This window comes from Eleginops maclovinus, chromosome 18, assembly GCF_036324505.1.
Source record: "Eleginops maclovinus isolate JMC-PN-2008 ecotype Puerto Natales chromosome 18, JC_Emac_rtc_rv5, whole genome shotgun sequence".
In the NCBI taxonomy this organism is placed as follows: Eukaryota; Metazoa; Chordata; class Actinopteri; order Perciformes; family Eleginopidae; genus Eleginops; species Eleginops maclovinus.
In genome coordinates, this window is record NC_086366.1 from 26,493,107 (window position 1) to 26,509,468 (window position 16,362).

At 39.7% G+C, this 16,362-nt stretch overlaps 1 protein-coding gene across 1 annotated transcript in view; it reads left to right on the top strand.

The window, feature by feature from the left end:
* Window positions 1–13,948: 13,948 nt before the first annotated feature.
* ccdc9 (coiled-coil domain containing 9) overlaps window positions 13,949–16,362 on the top strand; it is a 29,419-nt gene continuing 27,005 nt past the window's right edge. The window contains exons 1-3 of the mRNA XM_063907607.1: window positions 13,949–14,104; window positions 15,633–15,680; window positions 15,867–15,971. Of these exons, the coding sequence (XP_063763677.1) occupies window positions 15,678–15,680; window positions 15,867–15,971 (108 nt within the window). The 5' untranslated portion in view covers window positions 13,949–14,104; window positions 15,633–15,677. The remainder of the gene's footprint in view (window positions 14,105–15,632; window positions 15,681–15,866; window positions 15,972–16,362) is intronic.

Here is a 16,362-nt window from a genome sequence, read left to right on the forward strand (position 1 = left end):
TCCATAGGTAAAATATACCTTGGTGCAAAATGGTTTTGTTTTGCCAATTTTGAGGGTGATATTCAGCTTCATATGCCCAAAATAATTTATCTTTATGTCCCAGTTTTTATTGTTCCTATGGGTGTTTCTGCTACTTTTCACTGAATGCAGTCCAAAACTAAGAATAATTCAAATACAGATCTGTTTCCTTCAGACAGAGACCAAACCCGGCTGTGTGTTTGATGGCATTTAGGATAGATTTACTAAACCCAAACATTAGAAATTATAATCCTGTATTAGTGAATGTTTTTTTTAAACACTGGAATCCATTAATGCTTAATCTCTTAATCCAAATTTGAGTCAGCCAGTGATACATAATTAATGAATATTTCACAAACACATTTTTAATAAAAAGTGCTCAACTAATTTTTGAAGAATGTCTGGTGTTCAGTGATTTAATTTGACTTGTGTTTTAATCTCACTTTGACACATAACATGTTAATATTCAGGGTGTGGTCTGCAACACGTATGATGTTCAGTTTTAATGAGAAGAACCAGCGGTAAAGTAGTCCTTACAGCAGGCTAATTGTTTCAGCTTCTATACTTTGTAGTCTGCAAACCATGTATAGGATTAGCATGAGAAATGAATACAGACACCCCTGCTGTTGTGACCCCCGACCCTCAGATCATTGTCCTGTGGGCCCACCCTCCAGCTGCAGGGCATGAGACAGGGGCGTCTCAGCAGAGCTGCAGGGTTGGTGGCTGTTTAATCAGCTGGAAATGGCAGCTTGCCTGAAAAACGCACTCATTCTTCCTCCAGCAGCAGATTGGTGCACGCCCTCTTGTTTGGTAAAAGGGGGGTTGAGTCCCCTCTCAGGTACATGCCCGGGCGAACACCCTCTGCCAGTCTGAGATGGACACACAACAGTCAGCTGGTAGAGATGGGATGATAAATGCTAATGCGAGTGAAGATTGTTACCGTCAGTAATCCTGGAAGACTGCCTTTGTTATATTGTTGCTGGTTTATGTATCATGAAGTCCCTGGATTACTTTTTTAAAAATTAGCTGACAAAAGCTTGTCAAAATGTTCTGAGGTGCAGAAATGTGATTTTAACGAAGTCAGTAGTTCTTACACATGTCTTAACTGTCTCATGAATATTTTAAGCCTGAATTGATGACAGCACCTACACACAAATCACAATCTCTGTTTGAAAAGCACAAACACAATGTTTCATCTCACATATACTTATATACAGTGGGGAGAACAAGTATTTGATACACTGCCGATTTTGCAGATTTTCCCTCTTACAAAGCATGCAGAGGTCTGTATTTTTATCATAGGTACTCTTCAACTGTGAGAGACGGAATCTAAAACTAAAATGCAGAAAATCACATTGTATGATTTTTAAGTAATTAATTTGCATTTTATTGCATGACATAAGTATTTGATACATCAGAAAAACAGAACTTAATATTTGGTACAGAAACCTTTGTTTGCAATTACAGAGATCAGATGTTTCCTGTAGTTCTTGACCAGGTTTGCACACACTGCAGCAGGGATTTTGGCCCACTCCTCCATACAGATCTTCTCCAGATCCTTCAGGTTTCTGGGCTGTCACTGGGCAATACGGACTTTCAGCTCCCTCCAAAGATTTTCTATTGGGTTCAGGTCTGGAGACTGGCTAGGCCACTCCAGGACCTTGAGATGCTTCTTACGGAGCCACTCCTTAGTTGCCCTGGCTGTGTGTTTTGGGTCGTTGTCATGCTGAAAGACCAAGCCGCGACCCATCTTCAATGCTCTTACTGAGGGAAGGAGGTTGTTGGCCAAGATCTCGCGATACATGGCCCCATCCATCCTCCCCTCAATACGCTGCAGTCGTCCTGTCCCCTTTGCAGAAGAGCATCCCCAAAGAATGATGTTTCCACCTCCATGCTTCCCGGTTGGGATGGTGTTCTTGGGGTTGTACTCATCCTTGTTCTTCCTCCAAACACGGCGAGTGGAGTTTAGACCAAAAAGCTCTATTTTTGTCTCATCAGACCACATGACCTTCTCCCATTCCTCCTCTGGATCATCCAGATGGTCATTGGCAAACTTCAGACGGGCCAGGACATGCGCTGGCTTGAGCAGGGGGACCTTGTGTGCGCTGCATGATTTTAATCCATGACGGCGTAGTGTGTTACTAATGGTTTTCTTTGAGACTGTGGTCCCAGCTCTCTTCAGGTCATTGACCAGGTCCTGCCGTGTAGTTCTGGGCTGATCCCTCACCTTCCTCATGATCATTGATGCCCCACGAGGTGAGATCTTGCATGGAGCCCCAGACCGAGGGAGATTGACCTTCATCTTGAACTTCTTCCATTTTCTAATGATTGCGCCAACAGTTGTTGCCTTCTCACCAAGCTGCTTGCCTATTGTCCTGTAGCCCATCCCAGCCTTGTGCAGGCCTACAATTTTATCCCTGTTGTCCTTACACAGCTCTCTGGTCTTGGCCATTGTGGAGAGGTTGGAGTCTGTCTTTTATACAAGTAACAAGTTCAAACAGGTGCAGTTAATACAGGTAATGAGTGGAGAACAGGAGGGCTTCTTAAAAGAAAACTAACAGGTCTGTGAGAGCCGGAATTCTTACTGGTTGGTAGGTGATCAAATACTTATGTCATGCAATAAAATGCAAATTAATTATTTAAAAATCATACAATGTGATTTTCTGGATTTTTGTTTTAGATTCCGTCTCTCACAGTTGAAGAGTACCTATGATAAAAATTACAGACTTCTACATAATTTGTAAGTGGGAAAACCTGCAAAATCGGCAGTGTATCAAATACTTGTTCTCCCCACTGTAAATACACACACACATACATAAATGAGCTTTAAAATATCCATATACCTCAATATATAAATAAACACAGTTTTGTGTGTGTGTGTGTGTGTGTGTGTGTGTGTGTGTGTGTGTGTGTGTGTGTGTGTGTGTGTGTGTGTGTGTGTGTGTGTGTGTGTGTGTGTGTGTGTGTGTGTGTATGTGTATACATTCCAGTTGTTACTCTCACATTATTGTAATCATACCACAGTGAGGTGTGATGACTAATAAGAAAGCGTTTTATATATCATTTGTCCATGTGTTCATGTGCATTCTTTTTACTCACTCTTACGACAGTATGCTTGTAATACTTTCGGGTTCCAGGTACATTTTATGAACATAAAAATATTACATCCAGATGTCTGGAGAATAAAATCATTGGTATGGGTCAAATGTACACTTAAAAATGGCCACGATCGTAAAAATGGGATCTTATCAAAGGTTGTGTTGTTTTTTAGACATTGGAATTCAAAAAAAGTTACAAACCTGCCTTTAACCTGCTGCTTTGTGGTGTCAGAGCAAATGTGTTCCAAAACCCTTTCTGTGGCTGTCTCTGTCATCTAATCAAGATATTGAGTTCAAATTTGATTGATTACCTTTTCCAGATGATTTTCATATTCATTAGATGTTTGATTCTGATTGTCTTTATTTATGTTATTGTGTTCAACAGGAGAACTTGTGCTGGCTGAAGAGTTGGTCACACATCAAAACACTTGCTGATGCCAGCGACCGATGCCACCTGAGGTGATGTCACCTGCCAGGTACCGTGCCAAACAGCCTCATCAGCTTTGTTTTCAGTCCTGCAGTGTGTGTGTGTGTGTGTGTGTGTGTGTGTGTGTGTGTGTGTGTGTGTGTGCGTGTGTGTGTGTGTGTGCGTGCGTGCGTGTGTGTGTGTGTGTGTGTGTGTGTGTGTGTGTTTGTAACCCGAGTGCAGAAAGCAACTAGAGAGAGATGACGGCACTAGATAAAGTGTACCTCTCTCTGACCCTGCCTCTGTGTTCACCGGCATCTGTAACTCTCTCTCCCTCTCTCTCTCTCTCTCTCTCTCTCTCTCTCTGTCTCTCTCAAACACACACACACACACTCACACGCACACACACACACACACACACACACACACACACACACACACACACACACACACACACACACACACACACACACACCTCGCACTTCTGCATCTGTGATAAGCATGTAAATGACGTCCTCTGACTTGTGTCTAACTCCTGCAGTAGTGCCAGCCTGCTCCTCTCTCTGCTCTTCAGTTCCTCCAAAAACTGTTAAGGAACTGTCATCTAATATCTTAACGGGTCTCAATTCAATATTTTAAGTCAAACCTTTGAATTCAAGATGTTTCCATGGTTTTACAAATTCAAACATCCCATGCTTTTAGCTAATGATAAACAATTTAGTATTATATATCAACCCGGTCTCATCATGCAGAATTCTGCCCATTGGATTTGAAAACAAAATCTTGATTAAAATTCAGACAGTTTTAAGGACACGTGTCCAAGAGTGAGGTGAATCGTTTTAAGGTCCACAGTAGCCTATTATTTAATTTCAATTATGGAAAACATCACTGTTTTTATTAAGTCACTGCTAAATGTCTTTGTAATACTTTAGTTTTTTTATAGGTCAATCAATCAATCAAAGTATATTCATATAGCCGAATATCACAAATGTGACAATTTTCTCAGGAGGCTTTACAGTTTGTACAGAATGTGAATATGACACCCTCTGTCCCTGGACCCTCACATCAGAAAAAAAAACTTCTAAAGGAACCCCCCAGTTAATGGAGGGGGAAATGGAAGAAACCTCGGGGAGAGCAAAAGAGGAGGATCCCTCTCCCAGGACGGGCTGAATTGCAATAGATGTCGTGTGTAAATTAAAGCGATAATACATTTATAAAAATGATATTCCAGATGGTAGAAAAGATAATACCTCTATATAAGAAGAAGATGAAGATGGATCTGGCTGGATGTCAACCATCCTCAGGTTAGTAAACCTGTTCAATTTACACACTAATTCTTTTTCACATGATCTTGTTCCAACTTGAAATGAAAGGTTAAATGATGTCCTCTCTGGTCTGAGGAACACGAATTGGAAACCAACTAATTAAAGAAAGTGAAAATGTGTGGTAGGTTTCAGACAGGGCTACTTTGTTTTTCTTAGTTCCTTGAAAGTTGACATTTCTGGAGATAAGATGTTTCCGCCCACCTGTGGAAAAGCCATCACTGGCATTAAAGTATTAAACATGTGACATTATCTCCCACTCTTTAACCTTTTCGCTCTCTCTTTCTCTCCAGTACATACCCCCTTCTCGCCAGGTAAGACAAATCGAGTGTGTTTGTCTGATATTTGTCCTGTGGTAACCACAACAGAAGGCCTCAGCATGTGTCCCCAACTGAAAGCTCAGCCAGGGTTTGGGTTGCTATAATGACATCACTGGTTTCAACCTCACCTACTCTTCCATCTATCAAGAAGCTAATCCTCCCCTCATTCAGGGGCGGACTTAGAAACACAGGGAGGGGGCAGACTTCGGAATCAAATTCAAAATGGGAAAAATGGGGGAATGATTTGTAAAATAACTAAAGAGTACTCAAGTTTAAAGCCCTGGTTCTTGGGAATTTATACTTTTAATCTTTTCTTATTGTTCTACCCTGAAGCAACTTTAGGTAATCAGTATTTTTGTGATATAGCACCCATACTCTTTTCTGTTCAATCTCCGCTATCGTGTGTAAAGCATGCATACGTTATGATTATTATTGTCATCTCTCCTATTCGAGCCTACAGCTTTGCTTTATTTTTTATCTTAGCAAAGAATCTTCGAAAACTAAGTTTGGTTTAGTCCTACAGCGGGGAAATTCACAGTGTTACAGCAAAAGTGGTAAAGCAGGTCAAAAAGGCAAGTGAGTAAGCTAACTTATTAACAGTTATTACCGGTATTGGATTATGATTATGTGCTTTACATGAATGCCTCTGACCAGCGCCTTAAAAAAGCGGATACTGTGCACCATAGTGCATTACGTTCTGTTACTGGAAGTGTATCGTGAACACCACTGCACTTTGTATGCTGCGGCTAAATGGCCACCTTTGTATGCGTCCCGACTTTCCCATTGGTTGGGTTTTATATCTCTGCATTGGCTGGTTCCCTCTTTTTTGTACACATATGTGAATAAAAAACCAAATCTATATGGCCTGTGCTCTCATGACATTGTACAGATGTTGGTTCCCAAAGTTGAAGCTGAATGTCAGATTTGGATTTTGAAACATATTTGGTGATGAATATTTTTTATTTTCTTGTACATCTCTTTTCACTGTGTGTCTTACATTGTGTCTCTTTGTCAAAACGAATGTTAAAGCCATGAAGCTGGAGAAAGTGAACCAAAACTTAGACAAACAATGAGCCTACACTTCTTTTTCTCCTCTGTTTGGTCCTGTTTCCTGTTTAGTAATGTGTAACTTTTTGGTGTTTTAATCACCCTATCAGTGAAAATCTTTATCGCTCCTTCGTTTTTCTTTCTTTATTCTCCCCCCCTCCCTGTCTTTTTTCGCCTGCATCTCACAAATTAGCTCCCACTGTTGTTGCGATAATTATCTGCTAAACAGGCACCGCAGGAGGTTGGCATTAGTCCTGTCTCTGCCACGTGAGTCGGCACAAAGCTGCCTGTTAACAGGTGAAGGTAAAGCTACCTGAGGGGCATCCCAGCGTCTCTCTGTTACCATATCACCTGCACGCTGTAATGTTAGGAGAGCGCTGATGGGACGATAAGATGCTTTGTGTTAGCAACCAGAGATATAATGAAGAAACTTGCTTGTTAGTGACATTCAAAACTACAGCTAACATTTCTCTGATATAAAAAGGGCTCTGGCATGTACAACAGATTCATTCGTTTTTTCGCCTGGAAGACAGAAGGTGTCAGACTTCTGTAGAGCAACACCATTACCTCATCTTTCAAAACGGAGCTGGGCAGATGGACCTGGTGCGTGTGTGTGTGTGTGTGTGTGTGTGTGTGTGTGTGTGTGTGTGTGTGTGTGTGTGTGTGTGTGTGTGTGTGTGTGTGTGTGTGTGTGTGTATTGCTGCTCAGTCTCTGACAGCGCAACAAATCCCTGTTATGATAGGTCAAGTCAACACAGTGAGGAGGAATGTGCATCTGCAGCATATCAGTCTGTTCACACAACTTTTTTTCTCCTGCAACACCAGGAAGGTGTGAGTCTTTGAATAGATAGAAGATATATCTTAATATCTCAGAGATATTTAATGCCAGTGTTTACAAATGAGATGTCAGTAAAGTATGTGCAGAAACATGTTGGTTTAAAGAGTATAATATAAAAGTGAGGGTATCAAAGATATAGTACATAGTTTTGTTTTCATTCAGCCATTTTATACAGTTTAATACAGTAGGTTATTTATATATAAATAACAATAAACACATGTTTAAATACACATCAGAAGGGCAATCTATAAAAATATTGACATTTTCTCTTAACTCTCTCTGATGTTCAATAGTGATATACTCATTGGTCATGCCACCTGTCATGGGATGGATACATAGACTGTATGGATGTATAGAGTTAAAGGCTCAGACAGATTCACAAGTCACAGTTAAACTGTGTTTCACTTAGAGCGAGCAGATAAAGACAAAGTGAGGTCAAAACATTCATTAGAGTTTATTCAATATAAGATCATTTAACAATCTCAGGGTCTTGAAGTGTCTGTCAGCGGTCGGAAACACGGACTGCTTTAGAGATTATATCACTTAATCCTTTCGTTAGTTGAACCTGTTCTTTTTACTGAGAACAGCTAAAGAAATAACAGACCTCAGAATTTAATCGGAAGAGAAAACAAGTTTGAGTCACGACTTTTGTTTTGACATCAAGCATAGATTGGACAGTACTGTGAATAACTGATTTAAAGAAACACAAATACAACAGAAGTGCTTATACACAGTATATTACTACAGCTTTCATTTTGTTAAAGAGGGGCACATCCATCTCAGGTTTGAGGTCGGGGGGTGTATGTTTTTTCAAATTTTCCGAGTGGGAAATCTTACTTTAGGGGGCTTTCCGTGATAAGTACTGACAAAAAATTACTGAAAGTGGAATATATTATTCTGAAATTGGCCGTTCTGCATGAGTATTATACTTTTGATATTTTAAATATATTTTGATGATTAACTTGTTATGTGAAAGAGCCTGATTTCCCACTATTGTTACATTTGGTGTGTATTTAAAACTTTCAATGCAATCACTGAAACCTACTGACAAAACTTTATTGGATATTTAATAAATTCATGTACCAGATTTGGATCCTTTTTTAACAGTAGACAAATGTGCATGGATCACAAAAATCATTTTCCTGTGACAAAATATAATAGAGGCCAGATATTGAAATAAAATACCAGACACAAGTGGTAGAGTGAAGTAGGTCAAAGGCTGATGTCAGGTGTTTCCCACATTTCTGAAAGGAAAGTTAGTGACGTTCCCCCCAGAAAACTGCATGGATCAGCTGTGAACTCCATGCAGTCATGTTGGGTAGAGCCCTGAGTGCTGTTTGTTGATACCAACAATAAAACCATCGTCACTTCCCTCTCTCGGGTTCAGAGCCTCAGGGGTACTCGTGTTGTCCCCGGGAGGCCGCTGTTTGGATTTCACAACAATGACCTCATCGCTAAGTTCCCCTCCACATCCAGGCTACACCTGAAAGGGGATCCACAATCTGCACTGGGCTGCTATTTTAAACCAGGATAATTAAACAATGCTAAATCCAGCATATCTGACCCGTATCATTAAATACATAAATTCTATTGTGAGGAATTCTTTCAAATAATTCTTTGCTGAACCATTACTTTGAAATGTCTCTCAAGAATATATGAGCATGTTTACATGATTAATATAATAGGTTTTATAATATGTACAGGGAGTACTTTAGTGCATACAAATAATTGGGCTGCTCTACTCTTCACATGTACTGCATTGCCATAATGTATACATTAAATATATCATTACAGCATACTGTCTGGGGAGATGAGACACCACATGACAGTGTGTTGGATCATGCTATACCATATGCGATGTCATTATAGGTCATGCGATGCAACGTCATGTGAGGTCCACAACAAAACGTTATGTAATGGCAAGATAACATGACATGATACACATGATATAACACAACAAGCCCCTAACCACCTAACCTTGTTCATTGGGTGTATAAAAATAAGAATCGGAGGACGAAACCCTCTTTATTTGTCACACACATACATGTATGCAGCACAGCACAGACAGTGAAATTGGACCTCTGCATTCAACCCATCATACTAATACGAGCAGTTGGCAGCTATTGTGCAGCACCCAGGGAGCAATAGAAGTTCAGGAGGTGAACTGGGACTTCTCCAAGAACCAGTTCACACTTCATATTTAGGTCTGTTTGATGACTTGAACCGGCAACCCTTTGGTTCCCAGGCTAAGTCCCTACAGACTGAGCCAGCAAACACAAAGACACTGATGCTGCAGGTGAATACATGTATTTATATGTATTTCTCAGGAAGGCAAGGCAAGGCACATTTATTTATATAGCACCTTTCAACAAAAGACAATTCAAAGTGCTTTACAAACATGAAAGACATTAAGAGCAGTAAAAAATAGTGCAGCATAAACACATTAAAAACAGTCATTTAAAAACAGTCATTTAAGAGCAAAGATAATGAAATAAACACAACAGGTATAAAATACATGAATAAAAGTCACAGTGCAGAATAAAAGTCACGGTGCAGAATAAAAGTCACAGTGCAATGTTAGATAAGAACAGTTCAATTAAAAGCAGCAGCAAAAAGAAATGTCTTCAGCCTGGATTTAAAAGTAGTAAGAGTTGCAGCGGACCTGCAGGGTTCTGGGAGTTTGTTCCAGATATCTGGAGCATAATAACTGAACGCTGCTTTTCCTTATTTAGTTTTAACTCTGGGAACAGAAAGCTTACCCAGCCCAGAAGACCTGAGAGTCTCGATGGTTCATAATGTAGCAGGAGAACACAAATGTATTTTGGGCCTAAACCATTCAGTGCTTTATAAACCAGCAGCAGAACTTTGAAATCAATTCTCTGACAGACAGGAAGCCAGTGTGAAGACTTCATAACTGGAGTGATGTGATCCACTCTCTTGGTGTTAGTGAGGACTCGAGCTGCAGCGTTCTGAATTAGCTGCAGCTTTCTAATGGATTTCTTAGTGAGACCTGTAAAGACACCATTACAGTAGTCCAGTCTACTGAAGATAAAAGCATCGACAAGTTTTTCCAGATCCTGCTGAGACATTAGTCCTTTAATCTAGATTTGTTCTTCAGGTGATAGTAGGCGGACTTAGTGACTGTTTTAATGTGACTGTTGAAATTCAGGTCAGAGTCCATGACTACACCAGGTTTCTGGCGTTAGCTGTTGTTTTGAACAGTGCTGACTGAAGCTCAGCACTGACTTTTTGTCGTTCCTCCTTCGCTCCAAAAACAATGACCTCGGTTTTGTCTTTGTTTAATTGGAGAAGGTTCTGATTCATCCAGTCATCGATTTGTTCAATGCACTTAATTGGAGCATAGTCTCCTGGTGAAATGGTAATGTAAATGTGTGTATCATCTGCATAGCTATGGTAACTTGTTTTGTTGCTTTTCATTATCTGAGCCAGTGGTAGCATTTAGATGTTAAAGAGAAGAGGCCCCAAGATGGAACCTTGAGGAACCCCACATGTTATATTTGTCAGTTCTGATGTGTCGCTGCCTATAGAAACAAAGTGTTTCCTGTGCTTTAAGTAGGATTCAAACCTATTTAGAACTGTTGCCGAAAGTCCTAACCAGTTTTCTAGTCGGTCTAGCAGTATGTTGTGGTCAACAGTGTGAAATGCAGCGCTGAGATCTAAAAATACTAACACTGAGATTCTGCCACTGTCTGTGTTTAAGTGGATGTCATTGAAGGCTTTAACAAGAGCAGTCTCAGTGCTGTGGTGCGGTCGAAAGCCTGACTGGAACAAGGAAGATATAAAGGAATCCTTCCAAATGACTAAACAACTTAGGTAAAAGGTAACTAAACTAAATCAAACTAAAATTAAGTAAACCTGTATGCACCTGTTTCACCTTTACATTTTCAGCGGGTCTGTTCTGTATCTCTGCAGGTGATATGATGGCAGTCACCTGGCTCTGGTTGCTCAATCTGATCAGGTGATTTATCAAATCCTGCGGTCATTATTCGCCCCACAACAACGTGGCGGTTTGTTTTGACAGAAACTGGGCCACGGGATAGTCTGTCATTTGTGTGTGGATGTGTGGGTGTCTGTCTGTGTGTCTGTTACAGTCTTCTCATGTTGTAATGAGTTGGTATGTGAGTAAGAGCAAAAGGTAAAATGAAATGCAGGCAGAAATACTATAGTCTATCAACATCCCGATGATCCCCTGGAGACGGCATAAAGGTGTTACTACCATGATCTGTCTCATTTGTTTTTGTCCACAATCAGCCTTATCTCACCTGTTTGCTTTTCAGTTCAGACTGACTCCACATACCTGTTCATAACAGGTGCGTCATCCTGCTCAACAGAGAGAATGGTTATTGAAATAAATATGCTTAGTCATATTAAAGGTCACGTTACAGTAGGTGTGGGCAAAGTAAAAGTTAGGAAATTCTCATCATAGAACCACAATAAAAACTTTGCTGTAAGCTCAGGTTCCATTGACCACATTGTTTTCTTGCTATATGGTTGTTAGTAGTTTACATACGATTTGTGTCACATTTATGCATGGTCATTATTTATGACATCCTGAGAGTGATTTATGAAAAATGTCATGGTTTGTTATGTACAAAAGGGTCAATAAAATCCTTAAATTATTATTACCCCCACAGTTAAAGTTCAAAAGTGCATCTGTAAATTTCGTAAAACGATATATTAGAGTCAATCAATTATTATTACCCAAACACAACTTCAAAGGGACTTGATTATTTTTCTACAGTTAATCAAGTAATTAAACAATAAAGAAAGACAGGATCAAGGGCTCATTAAAAATATTTAAATGATCATTACCCAAACACAACTTCAAAGGGACCCCCTTATTGAACAAATTGGTCATATAAAGCAGTAAAAAAGATAGTCAAATAACATTCTTATTTAACACTTATCTCATAAATCATAGTAAACTAATATATATAACTGTTTTATTGGGGGGTCATAAATCACTCTCAGGATGTCATAAATAATCACCATGCATACTAATGTGATGCAAACGGTAGTGTACAACTATTCTGAAAAGGACTATTGTACACGTTTTCTTTTAGTAATAACTACATAATACTAAATTATACTATATTTGAACAATATATTATAGGTCCATATCTATAGAAAACATTTCTGTGAAGTGTTTTGCTCAAAACACCAAACAGATCACCCATTGTATCATTCCTCATCCCCCTCTATTTCAGCCCTGTTCCTGAAGCGCTGATTCTGTGACTGTAGCTTTAAATGAACTGTTGGCCACGCCCCTTTGGAGCTGCTGCTGGCCACGCCCCTTTGGAGCATCATGATCTCTCCTCTGAAGAGAGTTTTCTACCAGGAGAAACTCAGCTAAACGCTGCCGTGATTAAACGCCATATTATGTTCAAACCACATCCAGCATTATTTCTGAAACAGTATGGAGCTCAAACGTTTCTCTCTCGGTTTACCACAAGGACAGGACTTTTATATTACACACAGTCTACAGTACAGCGTTAGCTCTGAGTGTTAGCATGTTTGCTAATATAAACACAGACCATAATACTTCCAGAACACTTGGCACATTGTTTCTGATACAGCACATAGCTTGTTGTTTCTCCAGTGTTTACCACTAGAAAAAGGTCCATTATATATATAACAACTTTACTCGAAGTCCCTCCTGCAGACATCCTGCTGAACACACATACACACACAGCTGGGGAGGGGATTCAGCTTGTCACTGTACATGGGGGACGATAGGTTGGAACGTGTCATGCGGGTGGGATGTTGCCAGGAGTTCAATGTAAAACCTGCCCACATTTCCGAAATGACGTCAAGTCCGCAGCAAATCTGGATCAGCTCCGTTGTACCTATTATACATCCATGCGTTGTACCCACATTAGGGATGTGGGTAAGGAGGAAAAAAGAGAGGGTTGTATTTCTGACACACCAGGGACACATAATTATATATAAAAAACATCAAAATGTGCATTTTGCATAAATGGGGACCTGTAAGCTCCCCTAAAGAGATAAACGATTTGGTTTAATCCTCAAAAATGGAAAAAGCTAGGTCATCTAGTTCAGTGGTAAATAGTACTTAACCTTAACATAAACACACTTTGCATACAATAAAAATAAATGTTTCCTTTACTTTTTATCCTTGACCTCATCCTAAACAGTGTATATTTGCATATTTTGGTCCACTTGCCCTGCACACTCCTGTCCGCCTGTAGACTGATGTATGCAGTAGATTATCTCACTAAGTACACTTTTGATGTAGGCCAAATTGTTGTTTACTTGAGTAACCTATTCCCATTTCTACTACTTCATACTGTACTAAAGTTACAGTATTTGTAACTTTAGAAATGTTCATTACATTGCATTTAGCTGACGCTTTTGTCCAAAGCAATAAACCATGAGGATTCAAACTCAGACAAGAAACTTGCTGACATTAATCACTTTAAACAAGCAACAGCATTGTAAGTGGTGCTGCAGAAGTCAAACTCTGAAGTGCTCCCTTTTTTCTTTCTTTCTTTTCTTTTTTTTAATAGTTTGGTATTGTTACTTTTACCTTTATAGATAAAAAAGATGAATAGCAGAGGTGGAAGAACTCAGAACTTAAATCTTAAATCAAATAGTGAAACTGCAGGACACAAGATGGCTCCTACTTGTGTGTTTACCTTTAAGTGTTTGGGCGGCAGGATATGGAGGCTAGTGAATTCACTGACCACTTGCGCACTCTGGTGGACCATTGACGAAATGCATGTGCTTCACAGAAAACACATTTGTTTCGATTATCTTAGTCATTGTTCAAGATTAAATCAAATAAGAAATACAAAAACAACAACAGTTTGCAGTATTAGCAAAGTGGTAGCAATACGAAGTTTATCGTTAACTGTCTCTTTAAAACCACCTAGACGGAGCTCATTATCTGGCAGGAAGTTAGCTAACGGCTAACAGGAAGCCGAATAACGAGGACTCATTGAGGTGCAGGAATTGGCAAAGAGCAACGAGTCCAACACTGGTCGTTACACTCGTTACAACTCCCCCTTAAACAGGTAATACAGACGAAGTCTCGCTTAAACGCCTCTTAATGTTTATTCCGCTGTTTGGTTGAGTGGCTGTGGTTTCGGGGGTTTGGTGTGTGTCCATCGTGGCGGGACAGCGCTCTGCATCAGTACAGACAAGGCTCATGTGCTTATTGTTACTGCCAGAAGAGTGGAGTCAATTAATATCTGCTTATAAGAGTGCTGTTTAAAGTCACTACGTGTGTGTGTGTGTGTGTGTGTGTGTGTGTGTGTGTGTGTGTGTGTGTGTGTGTGTGTGTGTGTGTGTGTGTGTGTGTGTGTGTGTGTGTGTGTGTGTGTGTGTGTGTGTGTGTGTGTGTGTGTGCGTGCGTGCGTGTGCGTGTGTTTGCTTGTTGTGACCCAGGTAACTTTAACCTGCATCCTGTCTGCGGCTCTAATACGCTTACAGAAGCTTTGGAAACACATGCTTGATTTAGCCATTTGGGTTCTTGTGACACACACACACACATACACATACACATACACATACACATACACACACACACACTCACAAGTTGTTACTTGGTCTTGAAAATTGTCTTGGAGAAATTGCTGCATCAAGACCAGACCTTAAAGTAAAAACAAAACTAAAGGGAATTCATGTTAATAGATCAGCCTGATAGGAAAACAGTCTACCAATGAATCACAGTCCTTTCACATTTTCATGGGTTACAGGAATTCAAGACATACATTTCAAAAAAAGTACACGCAATTAAACACTGCAGTTATGTGTGTGCCGTTCTGTCTATCATCCAGCAGTTGAGTAAGAGTAGGAGACATGAGATTTTAAAATGTCAAGAGGACCCTGTATTTCCTTCCTGTATGCATTACCATAGTGTCATATGAGGAGGGTCAGATATAATGCAGGGGCCTGCTCAAAAGTAGACCCGCTCAAAAATGTCATAAGGGGAACAGGGATCAGCCATGGACCCTTCAGACTGGAGCCAAGTGGGTCTGCAAATAATTATTGATCAATTTAGTCTTTGCACCGTAGATAATCATTAATGTTCTATAATATAAAGATAAAACCTGTATTGTGATTTTGTTTGAGAATACCACAAAATTATAGACATTACTTTTAAAAGATACACGATGAACACCAGACATACAAAACGCTATTAGCAAGAAAACATAAGAAACATAACAGATTTTAAAATAAATAAATAAATACTACACAAACACTACACTACAAAAAGGGCAGGCCTATTTATGGCATTAGAAATATTGGATTATTCAAATGTATGTATGTATCCTGCCTTTGCAAAATGATAATTACTGCACTACATAAAGTAGGTTTGCTCTCTAAAAAATAAAATAATCATCAATGAAACTCTTAGATCTCTGGGTCCTTCTAACAATGTTCCTTCCAACGTGTTTAAAAATAAAATAATGCGAAGAGAAAAAGGAGCAAAACTCATTTTGGTGTGGATTGTACATCAACTAATCTTATGTAAAGCAACTCCTTGACTGGGAAACCCTTCAGCATTAACCTCCATCCTCTTCGTCTTCCTCACCACAGGAGGAACAAGCAGCCAGCCACCTGTGTGTGAAGACAGAAGCCGCTATGGTGAGTAATAAAGAAAAACACTATGGACCAAACTCAGCTACTATTAACCATAAACGTTGTTTCTGGAGAAGGTTGACCAATCCAAGCAGTTACACGATTAGACATTATCATTAGTAGGTCTTTATTAAGGACTGTCTGGCTTCCTACTCATACCCTTTCTCTCCTAAAACCCCCTCTCTGTGGCAGTCTTCAGGGGTGGATCTCAAGACTAAAGAGGAGAAGGATGCTGAGTTGGACCGACGGATCGAAGCCCTGAGGAAGAAGAATGAAGCTCTGGTCAAGAGGTACCAGGTACAGAGGACTCTTTCACACAAACGCTCACCAAATGTACCTTTGCATCCACAGTTAGTGATACATCTGCAGTACACTCGATATACAGTGTTTTATTTATACATACAGCTCCACATTTGTCTTAAATCTCAATCTCTACATGTATGGCAGCCATTCCAGTGTCTGTTGAATTCCAACACAGATAAATGTTGTCAGCAGTTTATAGAATACAATAATAATTTAACTCAAAGACATACCTATAAATAGTAAAACTGGAGGAATTGAAAATGCTGAAGTGCTCTAAATTTTTTTCAGAGCTATATAAAAACCCGAAGTATTTTTTTCAAGATAGGAAGCTTTTCTTCAGAATATGTGCTAACTACAAAAGATTGGCTCTTACTTTACATATCTA